Source organism: Herpailurus yagouaroundi, unplaced genomic scaffold (genome assembly GCF_014898765.1).
Source record: "Herpailurus yagouaroundi ecotype Mexico unplaced genomic scaffold, PumYag 215, whole genome shotgun sequence".
Lineage (NCBI taxonomy): Eukaryota > Metazoa > Chordata > Mammalia > Carnivora > Felidae > Herpailurus > Herpailurus yagouaroundi.
In genome coordinates, this window is record NW_024412446.1 from 6,763,277 (window position 1) to 6,775,708 (window position 12,432).

General features: G+C 44.4%; 1 protein-coding gene and 1 pseudogene across 3 annotated transcripts in view; one reads left to right on the forward strand and one right to left on the reverse strand.

Moving 5' to 3' along the window:
- Positions 1 to 12,432, reverse strand: part of FAM222B (family with sequence similarity 222 member B) — a 76,612-nt gene that overhangs the window by 12,295 nt on the left and 51,885 nt on the right. For 2 of the 3 annotated variants that reach the window (XM_040455367.1, XM_040455368.1), the window contains exon 2: positions 2,108 to 2,229. In XM_040455367.1, coding sequence (XP_040311301.1) covers positions 2,108 to 2,189 — 82 coding nt within the window. In that variant the 5' untranslated portion in view covers positions 2,190 to 2,229. Of the gene's footprint in view, positions 1 to 2,107; positions 2,230 to 12,432 lie in introns of those variants that run through there. The other variant, XM_040455369.1, reaches the window with a different exon arrangement.
- On the forward strand, positions 8,141 to 8,739 carry LOC121017048 (60S ribosomal protein L28-like; annotated as a pseudogene).

The window sequence follows — 12,432 nt, forward strand, 5'->3', positions numbered from 1 at the left end:
GAGGATGAGGGGCAGGGAAAGAAGAGCGCAACTACAAAACTGGTTCTCAGGTCTCTATGCTAAGAAGCCTGGGCTTTGAGTGGGTCTTGGTGCCAGCTCCATCTCACCTTAAATGCTCAATGCTAACGGCTCTAAGTCATATGGCAGAATTTGTTTTCTTCTACATTTTGGGAGAGGTGAAAAGAAAGCAAGTCAGCTTAAAACAGGTTTTCTTCTCTGCAAAGGCTTGTGTGTAGTTAAGGATAGTAATCAAGTGAGACAAAGGGATTCCAATACGCTATTCCCCAGACAAGCCTGAAACCAGGGAAGGTTATTGCAATTCTTGAATACAAATTTGAGGACGGTGGTTGGCAGATACTTTGAGGCTGCTTTGGGAAGGAGTGTAGATCCGAAGTCAGCACCCAAGATAAAGCTGCCTATTTGCCTTTCTTCACAAATGGCTCACCCTTGATACTCCATCTCTGGGTAAAGCTGTTTGAGTACACGAAGGAACTTAGAAGCAAGGTCAGCGAACTACTCTGTCATGCTTCTAAGTAAACTCCCTTATCCAGTTGTGTCCCTGGAACCCCAGAACCAATCAAAATGCAGTTAGCATGCAGATTTCAGTGGCCAGGGAACACAGACAACTTTATCACCCAAATATCATTTATTGAGAGAAAGATGGGGAGGAAAGCTGGTACAACATAGCATAGCTTGCCTATTGGGTCAGGCAGCTACAGGAGGAAGACTGTTAGTTTTAGCTTGTCATTACAGGAATTGGAATCGTTGGCCAAATCCCAGAATTCATCAGGCTCTGGGTCTTACTCTCCTTCAAAGAAATGAAGTCAAGAGGCTAGACCATTTTTAACTTCTGAAGATGATCTTCCCGAGCAGGGTTCAGCAAACTACTGCCTGTGGGCCAAAATATAAAATATAGCTGCTGTGTTTTTGTAAAAAGTTTCATCAGGACACAGCCACACTCATTTGTTTACGTGTTGTCTATAGCTGCCTTTGCCCTGCAACAGTAGATGCAACAGGGACCCCAAAGCCTAAAATACTTGCTTATCTGGCCCTTTACGGAAGAAGTTTACCAACCCCTGCCATAAAGGATTTGGGTAAAGTGCTGAAGCACCTTTTCTATTAAAGGGTAAGCCTAAACGCCTCAGTGATTTCCCCTTTTGCTCTGAAAGGAAGGTCTATCCCAAATTTAGGGCCATTTTTATACTTGAAGACACTGTACATGGTAATGAGCTAGGAATAGAATCTTTTCCTTGCACATCATTGTAGTGCAGGGACAGAAGCCAGGAAACTGGGAAGATATGAGGCCTAACGCTCCAATTCCAGCCAGTTTAAGACAGGAATCTGGGGCACCTGGCTAGCTCAGTCAGTGGACCATGTGACCCTTGATCTCCAGATCTTAGGGTCATGAGTTCAAGCCCCACGTTGGGCACAATTTACTTTATTAGATTCCTTTTTTTTTTTTTTTTTTTTTTAGTTCTCAAAAGCTCAATCTTTTGGGCAAGTTTATTAGCAGGAGTATACCCAGAGAGACTGAGAAAGCTAGCTCCCTATCCCTTCTGTAGGTGAAAGCTTCTTTACTTGTAAACTGAGGTCACTGGCTCAGCAGACAGCAAAGCCAAAGGGAGCTGTTTCCATAGTAGAGAATGCTCAGAGTCCAAAATAACAGAAAAGGGTCAACAGTTTATTTCTAAGATACAGTAAGTAATCAAGACTGTGAGTTTTCATTCAATTGCTCATGGGGGTTCAAACTGAAACACCTTTGAAAGGTGATCTATCTATCTATCTATCTATCTATCTATCTATCTATCTATCTATCTATCCATCCCTGTAAAACCCCTTACAGCTTTGGTGCTCAACAGATAGTTAGCAGCAACAATTACAATTAAGATGACAGACACTGGGGAAATGTAGTATGTAAGAGGATCTCTCTGATTATAAAAGCGTTCACGTTGTGGACAAGTTTTGTAGCTGCTTTCTTGCTGTCTGTGAAGAATATCTTGGAAGTACCAAAGTTCACAGTCAACATACCCCTGATGTTCCCCTGGGATTACTCAAATGTAGGGACAAAATAAGGATTACATCCTACTCCGGGATCCAGATTACTTACATTTCTGAAGTCCAGTGTTCATCTGCGTGTGAGGAAGAAGCTGAAAGGACAGGTCACCTGGCCCTGGTAGACAGGCTAGCATGGCAGACTGGCATCAACACAACATGAGGCAGTCACTCACACTGCAATGAACACAAAAACAAGGTCATGGAATACAAGGCAACTCACTCAAGGAAGATACCAGGGACACTGGATATGAGCAGCAGAGGCCCAAGTTTAGATAGATAAGCAATTTAATTAGCAGGATGTTGGTTGAAAATATACCCACAGCAACAATTTGCCCCTGTTACTATGGCTAAAATTCTGTTTCAGTCAGCACAGAAACATGGGCCACGAGGGGAAATAAAACCTGGAAATACCTAACCACACAAATAACTGGAGAATAAGGTGTACTGGTAAAGTCTTTTACGGTTCATAAGCTTTACATGCACTCTTGGCATCTGCATTTCCTGTAGATGGCCTCTCCCTGCTGCTTTTGGATAGGCCCATGGGGTTGCTAGCTAGATACAGGACATTCTAGCTCTCCTCTGTGTCCCAGCTCCTAAGGCAGGAGCAGAAAGGCTAGGGCAGATTCTAACGGAGGTGAAAGGAAAAATGACTTCTCCCTGAAAATAGAACAGAGTTCCTGAAGAGAGCTGGCCCTAATAGGGCCTGGCTCAGTCTATTTACAGGCCTGGTTGGGGCAGGGGCAGTCAGACATTTCCAGAGGCAGTACAGTATACGAGTTGCAGACACACCCAAAGTCCAACTGGCTATGGCAGAAATCTGAGCTTACTTTTATTAGGAAGAAGGGGCAGAGCATCCTAGGAGACACAATTAACTACTGTTAAAGCAAATTCTGTTTGTAAGTTTCTGAGGATTTACCTTTCCTATTGTCTACCACACAATTAGTCTCCCTGGACCCCAGAAAAGAAAAAAAATTTGCATTGTTCCCAGAGTAAATCAGTGAGGTAGCAGGCTGCTGGCAACCCTCTCTAGGCAGGTAATCCTGACGTTCTGTCAAGATGGCATGGTTTCATCTGTGGTGTCTACCAACAAGACCTGCCCAAGAGAATAGACCTGATGTGGCCTTCTGTAGGGAAGAGCAATGCAAGCTCCCTGTGTACCAAGGACCAAGCTTTTTCAAATAAATATCTTATGCTAGAATACATGAAATTCCTTTCCCAAGCTGCAAAACCCAGAAATCAAGGTGGCTATGTTAAAGCTTTAATCCCAACAAAAGCGGAGTGGGGGGAAAGCTCAAGTGTTAAACAAAGACCGCAAACCCTCTTTCTTTCTCTCTGAAGGGCCCTCTCAGCTATGTGAAACTACCTGTCACGAGGAGTATCTGAGAGCTCCAGCTTGCAAGGCCAGGTACCTAAAAAGACACTTTGTAAAAGGGGCTGCTCAAACTGTGTCTAAGATAGCAACTGCGGAAAGAACTGAAGATCGAACGCTTCAATGAGAATAGAGCTGTCCAAGAGTTCTGGCACAGATTCAGCCTTTTCAGGTCTCCGGTGGGTGGGATAACAGAATGTACACAGGACGCCAACTGCAGCGCCTCAAGAAATAAAAAGGCTTCTGTCGGGGTCAAATGACTGAGGTACAGTTTACAATCCCTTCTCTTGTGAATGCTGTTCTCTGTTTAATAACCTCTCCCCTATGGTCCTAATGTAGGAGAAGGCAAAATCCAAGGAAAGGAAGGGAATTAACAAATACTGGAGCCTAATATTATGAAATGGGCTGTATGAGGGGCTTTAGTGATGTTTTCTCAATTAGGTCTCCCAGGATTTCCTGGAAACAGGTGGTAATTCCACTTGTCACCTGTCATCTCATCATCTCTCACCTGGATTACTACAATAGCCTTCTAAATGGTTTCTCTGTTCCACCCTTGCCCCTATCACCCAATCTACTCTCCACACAGCAGCCAGAGTCATTTATTTGTTTAATTAGAAAACTTATCAACTCAAAAATCTCCAATGATTTCCCATCTCACATAGAATAAAATTCAAAATCCTACCAGGTCCATAAGGCCTTCCATGATCTGTTACTACTCCTTCTCTGACCTCATCTTCTAACCTCCCCTGCCCCTCTTTCTTTCTGATTCCACTTTCGGCCACAGTGGTCTCCTTGCAGCTCCTCCAATGAGCCAAGCACACTTCCACCTCCACACCTTGTACTCCATCTGGACAGCAGCAGTACTGTGATGACAGAGCTACAGAGGACACATTCACTAAGCTGTCCTTCAGATACACTCTTACCCTGTACTTTCTGGAAAGAACCAATCTAGCATGATCACCGCAATCTCTGACATACCTACTAAATCTTGATGCCTACAACCAGGAAGAGATGAAGGGGAGGGGGGGGGGGCTGTGGATCCTAAGAGTTGACCATAACATATTGCACCTCAAACCACAACTCTGGATTTCCAATAGGAAGAACAGGAGATAATTAAACCAGCTAAACTGCTAAACTGCAGCAAAGACACATCAATGGATTTACTGACAGTGAACAAAGGAGCAAAAATAATAGGTGAATTCTGTAAAGACGCAAGAGAGTCAGGGCACCTGGCTGGTTCAGTCAGTGGAGCATGTGGCTCTTGATCTCAGGGTTGTGAGTTCAGGCTCCACGTTGGGTATAGAGATTACTTTTTAAAAAAGACCCTAGGAAATCAATTTTTCGTTTGGGCAGGAGGGGGTGAAGGAAGAAGAAGATACCAGAGCTTGGGGCCCTCCATGATGACGTCCCCAACAAGAACCACCCAGAAACTAGAGAAAACTCATTATCGAGGCTGCTAAGAGTACAGCCCTAATTTGTGACCCTTTAAGAGTTCAAGGCTCTATCTGCCATCCCTTCCAAAAGACTGCTCTCTGTACTAAGGAGGTCTTCAAGCCCCTTGACCAGTTTTCACTTAAGTCAAGAATCAGATTCTGCTACGTCAGGGAAGGCAGGGAATGTGGCAAAATCATGAAAGTTGTGATGAAACAGGACGGAAACAATTCCCTTCCACAACCCATTCTAGAAAGAAGGGATGTGCAGTATAAAGTACTTCTCTGGAAGCTGGCAGGTGGGCACAGGCCTTTTCTTTTAAAACTTCACACCACCCACATATTCTGATTACCACCTGGCTTTTTCTAAAAAGCAAATCCCAATATAAGTTTACCGTTGACACTTCCAGAAGCCCAAGGAGAGCCAGATATCAACACTAGCACTACCTCCTGAAGAGACCTCAAAATTCAAGTTCTGACTTCTAAACAGAATCAAGTAGTAATCTAGAGCTCAGGCCAAATGAGCTGCACACATTACAGAGAAAGTAAAAAAGATCTCCTTGGCAAAGCCTCTCTGTGCACTCTCAGCCAGCGTTCCCACCGCCAGCTGGCCTGCTCCCTAAGCAGGGCGACTACGGTATCACAGTAAGCCCAGAAAGGTGTTCAAACTCTCCTGGGGCATTCGCACCAGTGCTAGCATTTCCAGACTATCTCTAATCGAGGAACAAAACCCTTGTGCCCACTGGGAAAACTCAAAAGTACTTTCATCTGCCCTCCCACCCACCCCCACCCCCACCCCAGTCAGAAGACTGCCAGCAGTTACATTAGAGTTGTGATGTCACACTCTGCTTTCCTGGGTGGCATCTGATAAAGGACTACCTCTACCTTAGGGCAGGTCTGCGCAGGTAAGAAAACCTCAGCTGGGTTTGTGCTACTTGTCCCTGTTTATGCTTAAGACCACTGAAAGGTAGGGATAGTAGGAGAGAAGATAAAGTGCTGGACAAAGGATTTATTTTTACTCAGGGGGCTCTGGGGTAAGGTGAAGTGGTCTACAGCCATCACTTCCAGCCCAGTTTCAACACCCACAATCCACTGCCTCCCACTACACTTCTTTGCCAATTCTCTCTCCTGCTTTCCCTTCCCTGCAACCCCCCCACCTTCAAAAAGAACCCTCCCCCCTCAAAAAAAAAAAAAGTTGACTAGCCCAGTAGAAACTGATTCACGCTGTAGTTCAAAAATTTGAATCTGCCATTGTGGTCTTGAGAGAGCAGGTGTGAAGCAGGAGTGGGGGTGGGGTGGGGTGGGGGTGGAGGAGAGAATCCTAAGCAGGCTCCACACTGTCAGCAAAGAGCCTGATGTGGGGCTCAATCTCACACATGTTGAATTATGACCTAAGCCAAAATCAAGAGTCAGACACTTAACCAACACAGCCACCCAGGTACCCCCCATGTATATGCATCTTTAGAGAATATGATACTGAGAAACTGCATTAATAGTCCTTAGTATCTCTAATTAAAGCCTTCTCATCCAAGAGCTAAAGGCTTATCTAAAAAGACTACTTATTGGGGCACCTGGGTGGCTCAGGCAGTTAAGCATCAGACTCGAGCCCATGGTTGTCCTGAGATAGAGCTGGGCATGGAGCCTGCTTAAGATTCTCTCTCTCCTTCTCTCTCTGACCCTCCCCCACTCACCTGCATATGTGTGTGCTCCCCCTCAAATCAATCAAAAAAATAAAAAGACTACTTTTTGATAATGGGGAAAAACATTTTATCCTACTGCTCCCTGTTCCTTTACTCCTGGCGTCCAAGAAATTAGGCTAAAACCTAATGGAAACGCCAAACTACTGCTCTGGGGGATAAACAGGGCAAAAGACAGCAAAAATTACATGTTTATCAAATCAGACTGCAAAATCAGTCATCTTCATGGTCTGTTACAATAAAACAATCTATTCAACAGGTAACTTTGTCCAGATTTAACTGTGAACTTCTGCTGAATTCTACTTTTCACTAATTACCCAACCTGAATAAAGTTCAGCCACTGCTCAAAGGCATCTTTCTTCTCTATTTTTAACCCATAAGCGAGTTAAAATTCACTTGGAATTGTGACCTCACAACTCTAGGAGGGTGTGGGGGGATGGCGAATGTTCAGTCTGGGTTGTTTTTTTTTTTTTAACACTTACACTTTTATTTTTTATTTTTATTTTAAGTTTATTTTGAGAGAGAGAGCACACGTGCGCATGAGTCAGGGTAGAGAGAGGAGAATCCCAAGCAGGCTTTGCACTGTCAGCACAAGCCCGATGTGGGGCTTGAACTCACAAACTACAAGATCATGACCTGAGTAGAAATCAACTGAGCCACCTAGGTGCCCCTGGACTTTTTAAAAATTATTTGTTTTTTTAAAAGTAATCTCTACAACCAGTGCAGGGCTCTCAGGATCTCAAGATCAAGAGTCACATGCCCCAGGGATTGAGTCAGCCAGGAGCCCCAGGGCTTATTTTTTCAAGTCACCCCCACTTAGGTGTCTGGAAACACGACTCCTACTAACTACCCTTCAGAGCCTGCCACACAAAGTCATCTTCCTGTCCTGGGTCCCACTCCATCCTAGTCCAAAAGGTACTTTCTCTACCAGTGCTTTCTTCAGCAAGGATGCTCTTTCCTGGATCCTCTTATTATTTAACTCATCTATGACCCAGTGCTTTCTCTTGAATGTGTTATTCAGGTACTGGGAAAGTATTCTCCCTGGGCATTTTTTTTTTTTCCAACGTTTATTTATTTTTGGGACAGAGAGAGACAGAGCATGAACGGGGGAGGGGCAGAGAGAGAGGGAGACACAGAATCAGAAACAGGCTCCAGGCTCTGAGCCATCAGCCCAGAGCCCGACGCAGGGCTCGAACTCACGGACTGCGAGATCGTGACCTGGCTGAAGTCGGACACTTAACCAACTGCGCCACCCAGGCGCCCCACTCTCCCTGGGCATTCTAACCTTACAACTTAGGTGTGTGTGAGCTTCCTAACACCAGAACCTGTCTTTTATTTATCCTTCTAAGTTAGAGAGTCAGGAACCAGATTATCACATAACAGATCTTGAATAAATATCACTGGCTCACATTCCTGAAGATAGCATATACTTTAATCTCACGCTCTGGAAATTATCTGAATTTGCATCCTTGAATCATATAGATAATACGAGTGCTGACAAGTGCCTGTGCGTGTACAGGTACCTTCACTCTGTGAGAGAACAGAGGGGATTAAAAATGCCTGGGCAGCTCTTTCCACCTCCAGCAGCCATGGTGAGAGGAGCTGATGCTGCGTCCGCCTACCTGCAACAGATGGTCCTGCAGAAGTGCTTCCAGCTTCCTGATCAAAAGGAACAAGCAGACATACAGCACTGAACTCAATATCAGGCTCACAACTCCTGCTACAACCGGTGAGTTCACCACAAGACTTTGGGCATGGAGCCGGTGGCTGACGGTAGAGGCTAGTGATGGTCGTGAGGCCGAGATCCCACCAGTGAAAACCCCGCACCTCCTAGGACTGGACCACCATTAACAAGAATGTCCAGGGCAGCCTCTGCAGCATCAGGCACATGATCCTTAAGAACAAGCACTGCCCAGATCTGTGCACGGCTGCCATCCGCAGAGCCAGTGCCATCCTCTGCAGCCAGAAGCCCGAGAAGGTGAAGAGGAAGCTGGCCCCCCACCAAGAGCCCCCGAGCCCCCGTGTCCCCCCCCCCAAGCCAAAAAGACATCCCACCCCAAAAAAAAAAAAAAAAAACCGGGGGGGGGGGCCTGGGCACTTGAAACAAAAAGCCCAGTTACTACTTTTATCTATATACTCTATTGAAAAAGTATCACTTGATTTCTGTGCTTTAATCTCCATTCAGTAGAAATCAGTGTTCCTAAAAATGTGAAAATGCAGGCTGTGTTTATTGTAGGCAGGGAAATCAGAACTTGTAACTTTTCATTATGGTATGTAATAGGTTTGAGTTTCCAAAGGCCTATCAAGGATAAATCACTTAAGATGAACCATCTTAGACTGACTCTGCATTTAACCACATTCATAACTGCAAGCAGACCTGTCAGAGTGGGTAGAATTTCACTCACAAGTACCTGAGACTGTGCCTAGCAAGACAATGAAAACAAGAAACCACTTTGAGATAAGACACAAATATTGGATTTTTACCTTTTACAATTTTCTGTAGAAACTGGTTCTGAATCAGAAAGTTTCAAATTATTATTCAGATGAGATGTAATTCAGCAAATATGTTACAATTTGTGGCAATTTTTAATCATCAAAGCCCAAGTCTCATACAAGTCCATGAAAAGCTGCCCAGTGACAGAGAAACAATGATCTCACATCTAGATGGAAAAACTGAGGCAAAAGACCCAAACTGTTTTTAAAAAAAAATTTTTTTTTCAACGTTTATTTATTTTTGGGACAGAGAGAGACAGAGCATGAACGGGGGAGGGGCAGAGAGAGAGAGGGAGACACAGAATCGGAAACAGGCTCCAGGCTCCGAGCCATCAACCCAGAGCCTGACGCAGGGCTCGAACTCACGGACCGCGAGATCGTGACCTGGCTGAAGTCGGACGCTTAACCGACTGCGCCACCCAGGCGCCCCCCAAACTGTTTTTTTAAAAGGGAAATCTGTTGGAGCGCCTGGGTGGCTCAGTGGGTTGATCGTCACTTTGTAAATTTTTTTTTTTAATGTTTATTTACTTTTGACAGAGAGAAACACAGAATATGAGCAGCAGAAGGGCAGAGACGGAGGGAGACACAGAATTCGAACCAGGCTCCAGGCTCTGAGCTGTCAGCACAGAGCCCGATGCGGGGCTTGAACTCACAAACTATGAGATCATGACGTGAGCAGAAGTCAGATGCTCAACCGACTGAGCCACCCAGACACCCCACATGTCTGACTCTTGATACCGGCTCAGATCATGATCTTGCAGTCCTGGGATCAAGTCTCACGTTGGGTTCTGCGTTGAGCATGGAGCCTGCTTAAGATTCTCTCTCTCCCTCTGCCCCTCCTCTGCACACACTCTCAAAATAAACTTAAAAAAGAAAAAAATGTTTAAAGGGAATCTGTTGAAAAGGTATCAAAGTTGGGTACAATTTTAAGTCTTAGGGTGTCTAGAAAGACCTTTAATAGGCCCTGATTGAGCCCAAAACAAGTCAGACCTCAGACAGGTATGATAAAAATAAAAAAGGCGGTTCCCCAGTTAGCTTCTGTAAACTTAGAGAGCCAACAGCCACAACACAGAAAAAGAATTTTAAGAATTTAGCAGGCTGTTAAAAACTTTCGGCAATCATGTGTTTACAGAACAGCTAAACAAGTTGCTTATTCATGCCCTTTCTCATCTCCTCAACTGCACAAGGTACAACAGAAGCTAGATTTCTCTAGTGACCCAGAATCACCTCACCAGAGAGCAGGCCCTCTAGCCCAGTCTATAGTCCAACTTTCAAGTCTGAAGGGAGACAGGAATTGAAGAGGCTTAAGGGAAGACACTTGGCTGGCTCCATTCTGGGTATGTAACTACAAGGTGTTATTCTGAAACAAGTCTAGGTGAGAGTGTTTGAATCCACGTGTGCCTATGTTTCCTAACCCTGGTACAGAGGTGTCTTTCTTTTCTGGGTCTAAAGTGCCTCATCAAAGCTCACTACTGGGTTTAGAAATTTCAAGACACATTTATATCAATATTTTTGCTATGTGGGGCACCTGGTGGCTCAGTCAGTTAAGCATCTGACTCCTGATTTTAGCTCAGGTCATGAACTCATGGTTTCTGAGTTCAAGCCCCGAATTGAGCTCTCTGCTCCCACTGCGGAACCTGCTTGGGATTGTCTCTCTCCTCGCTCTCTGCCCCTCTCCCTACTCTCTGTCTCTAAAAATAAATAAATAAACATTAAAACATTTTTTTGCTATGTAATAACATTGATTTACAATACTTAAGAGGGTAGTTTATCAAAACTGCAAAGAATAGCTTAAATGAAATTTTGAACAGGTGTTGAAGAGTTATGAATAGAAGCAGGGAAAAAGACATGATCCACAGCAACATATGAATCCATGTAAGGGGAGCGAAGACATGGCTCCCACCAAAGTTGTGTGGAGAAACATAAGCAACTACAAATATAAAGACAGTGCGCCTAGGTGGCTCAGTCGCTTGAGCGTCAGACTTTGGCTCGGGTCATGATCTCACAGTTCGTGAGTTTGAGCCCTGTCTCCGGCTGTGCGCTGATAGCTCAGAGCCTGAAGCCTGCTTTGGATCCTTGGTCTTCTCCTCTCTCTCTGCCCCTCCCTTGCTGGTGCTTGGTCTCTCTCTCCCCCTCTCAAAAACAAACATTAAAAAAAAATTTTAAGGGGCGCCTGGGTGGCTCAGTCGGTTAAGCTGCCGACTTCAGCTCAGGTCATGATCTCACGGTCCGTGAGTTCAAGCCCCGCGTCGGGCTCTGTGCTGACAGCTCAGAGCCTGGAGCCTGTTTCAGATTCTGTGTCTCCCTCTCTCTGACCCTCCCCCGTTCATGCTCTGTCTCTCTCTGTCTCAAAAATAAATAAATGTTAAAAAAAAAAAAATTAAAAAAAAAATTTTAAGAAACAGTACAACTATCTAATAATTAAAGAAATGTAAATTAAATGGAATGAGATTTTATTTTTTGCTTATAAAATGGCAAAATGTTTGGAAAAAACCTAAAACTCACAGAGTCAAGGGTATAGTGATGAGTCACTAAAATGACATGTTTAAATTGATAGATACATTCTTTCTGGAAATTAGCATAAACAGTTTTTAATTTTCTAATTATTTTTTTAATTTTGAGAGAGAGCGAGCGAGAGCGAGCACACAAATAGGGGAGGAGAAGGGAGAAGGTGAGAGAGAATCCAAAGCAGGATCTCACTATAGTGAGAGACAGAATCCAAAGCCCCAATGTGGGGCTCAAATTCATGAACCTCCAGATCATGACCTGAGCTGAAATTAAGAGTTTGATGCTTAACCAACTGAGACATCCAGGCGCCTCAGCACAGTTTCTTAAATATTCATATTCCTTTTTTTTTTAAATTTTTTTTTTAACATTTATTTATTTTTGAGACAGATAGAGACAGAGCATGAGCAGGGGAGGGTCAGAGAGGGAGACTCAGAATCTGAAACAGGCTCCAGGCTCTGAGCTGTCAGCCCAGAGCCCGATGCAGGGCTCGAACTCACGGACCACGAGATCATGACCTGAGCCGAAGTTGGACGCCCAACCGACTGAGCCACCCAGGCGCCCCAAAATATTCATATTCTTTGATACAGTAACCATACTTCTAAAATCTAACTTAAGGAACTGGGACATTTGGCTCAGTCAGTAAAGCATGTGACTCAATCTCGGGGTCTTGAGTTCATGCCCCATGTTGGACATGGAGCCAAAAATAAAAATAAAAGCTAACCTAAGGAACAGTGAGAGATGCAAACAAAAATTTACATACGATTCTCTTCACTCTGGTGTTCCAGTAAAAACTGGAAACAAATCTAAATGTCTAAAAGTAGGAGTGCCCGGTGGCTCAGTTGGTTAGGCTTCTGACTCTTGATTCAGCTCAGGTTATGAT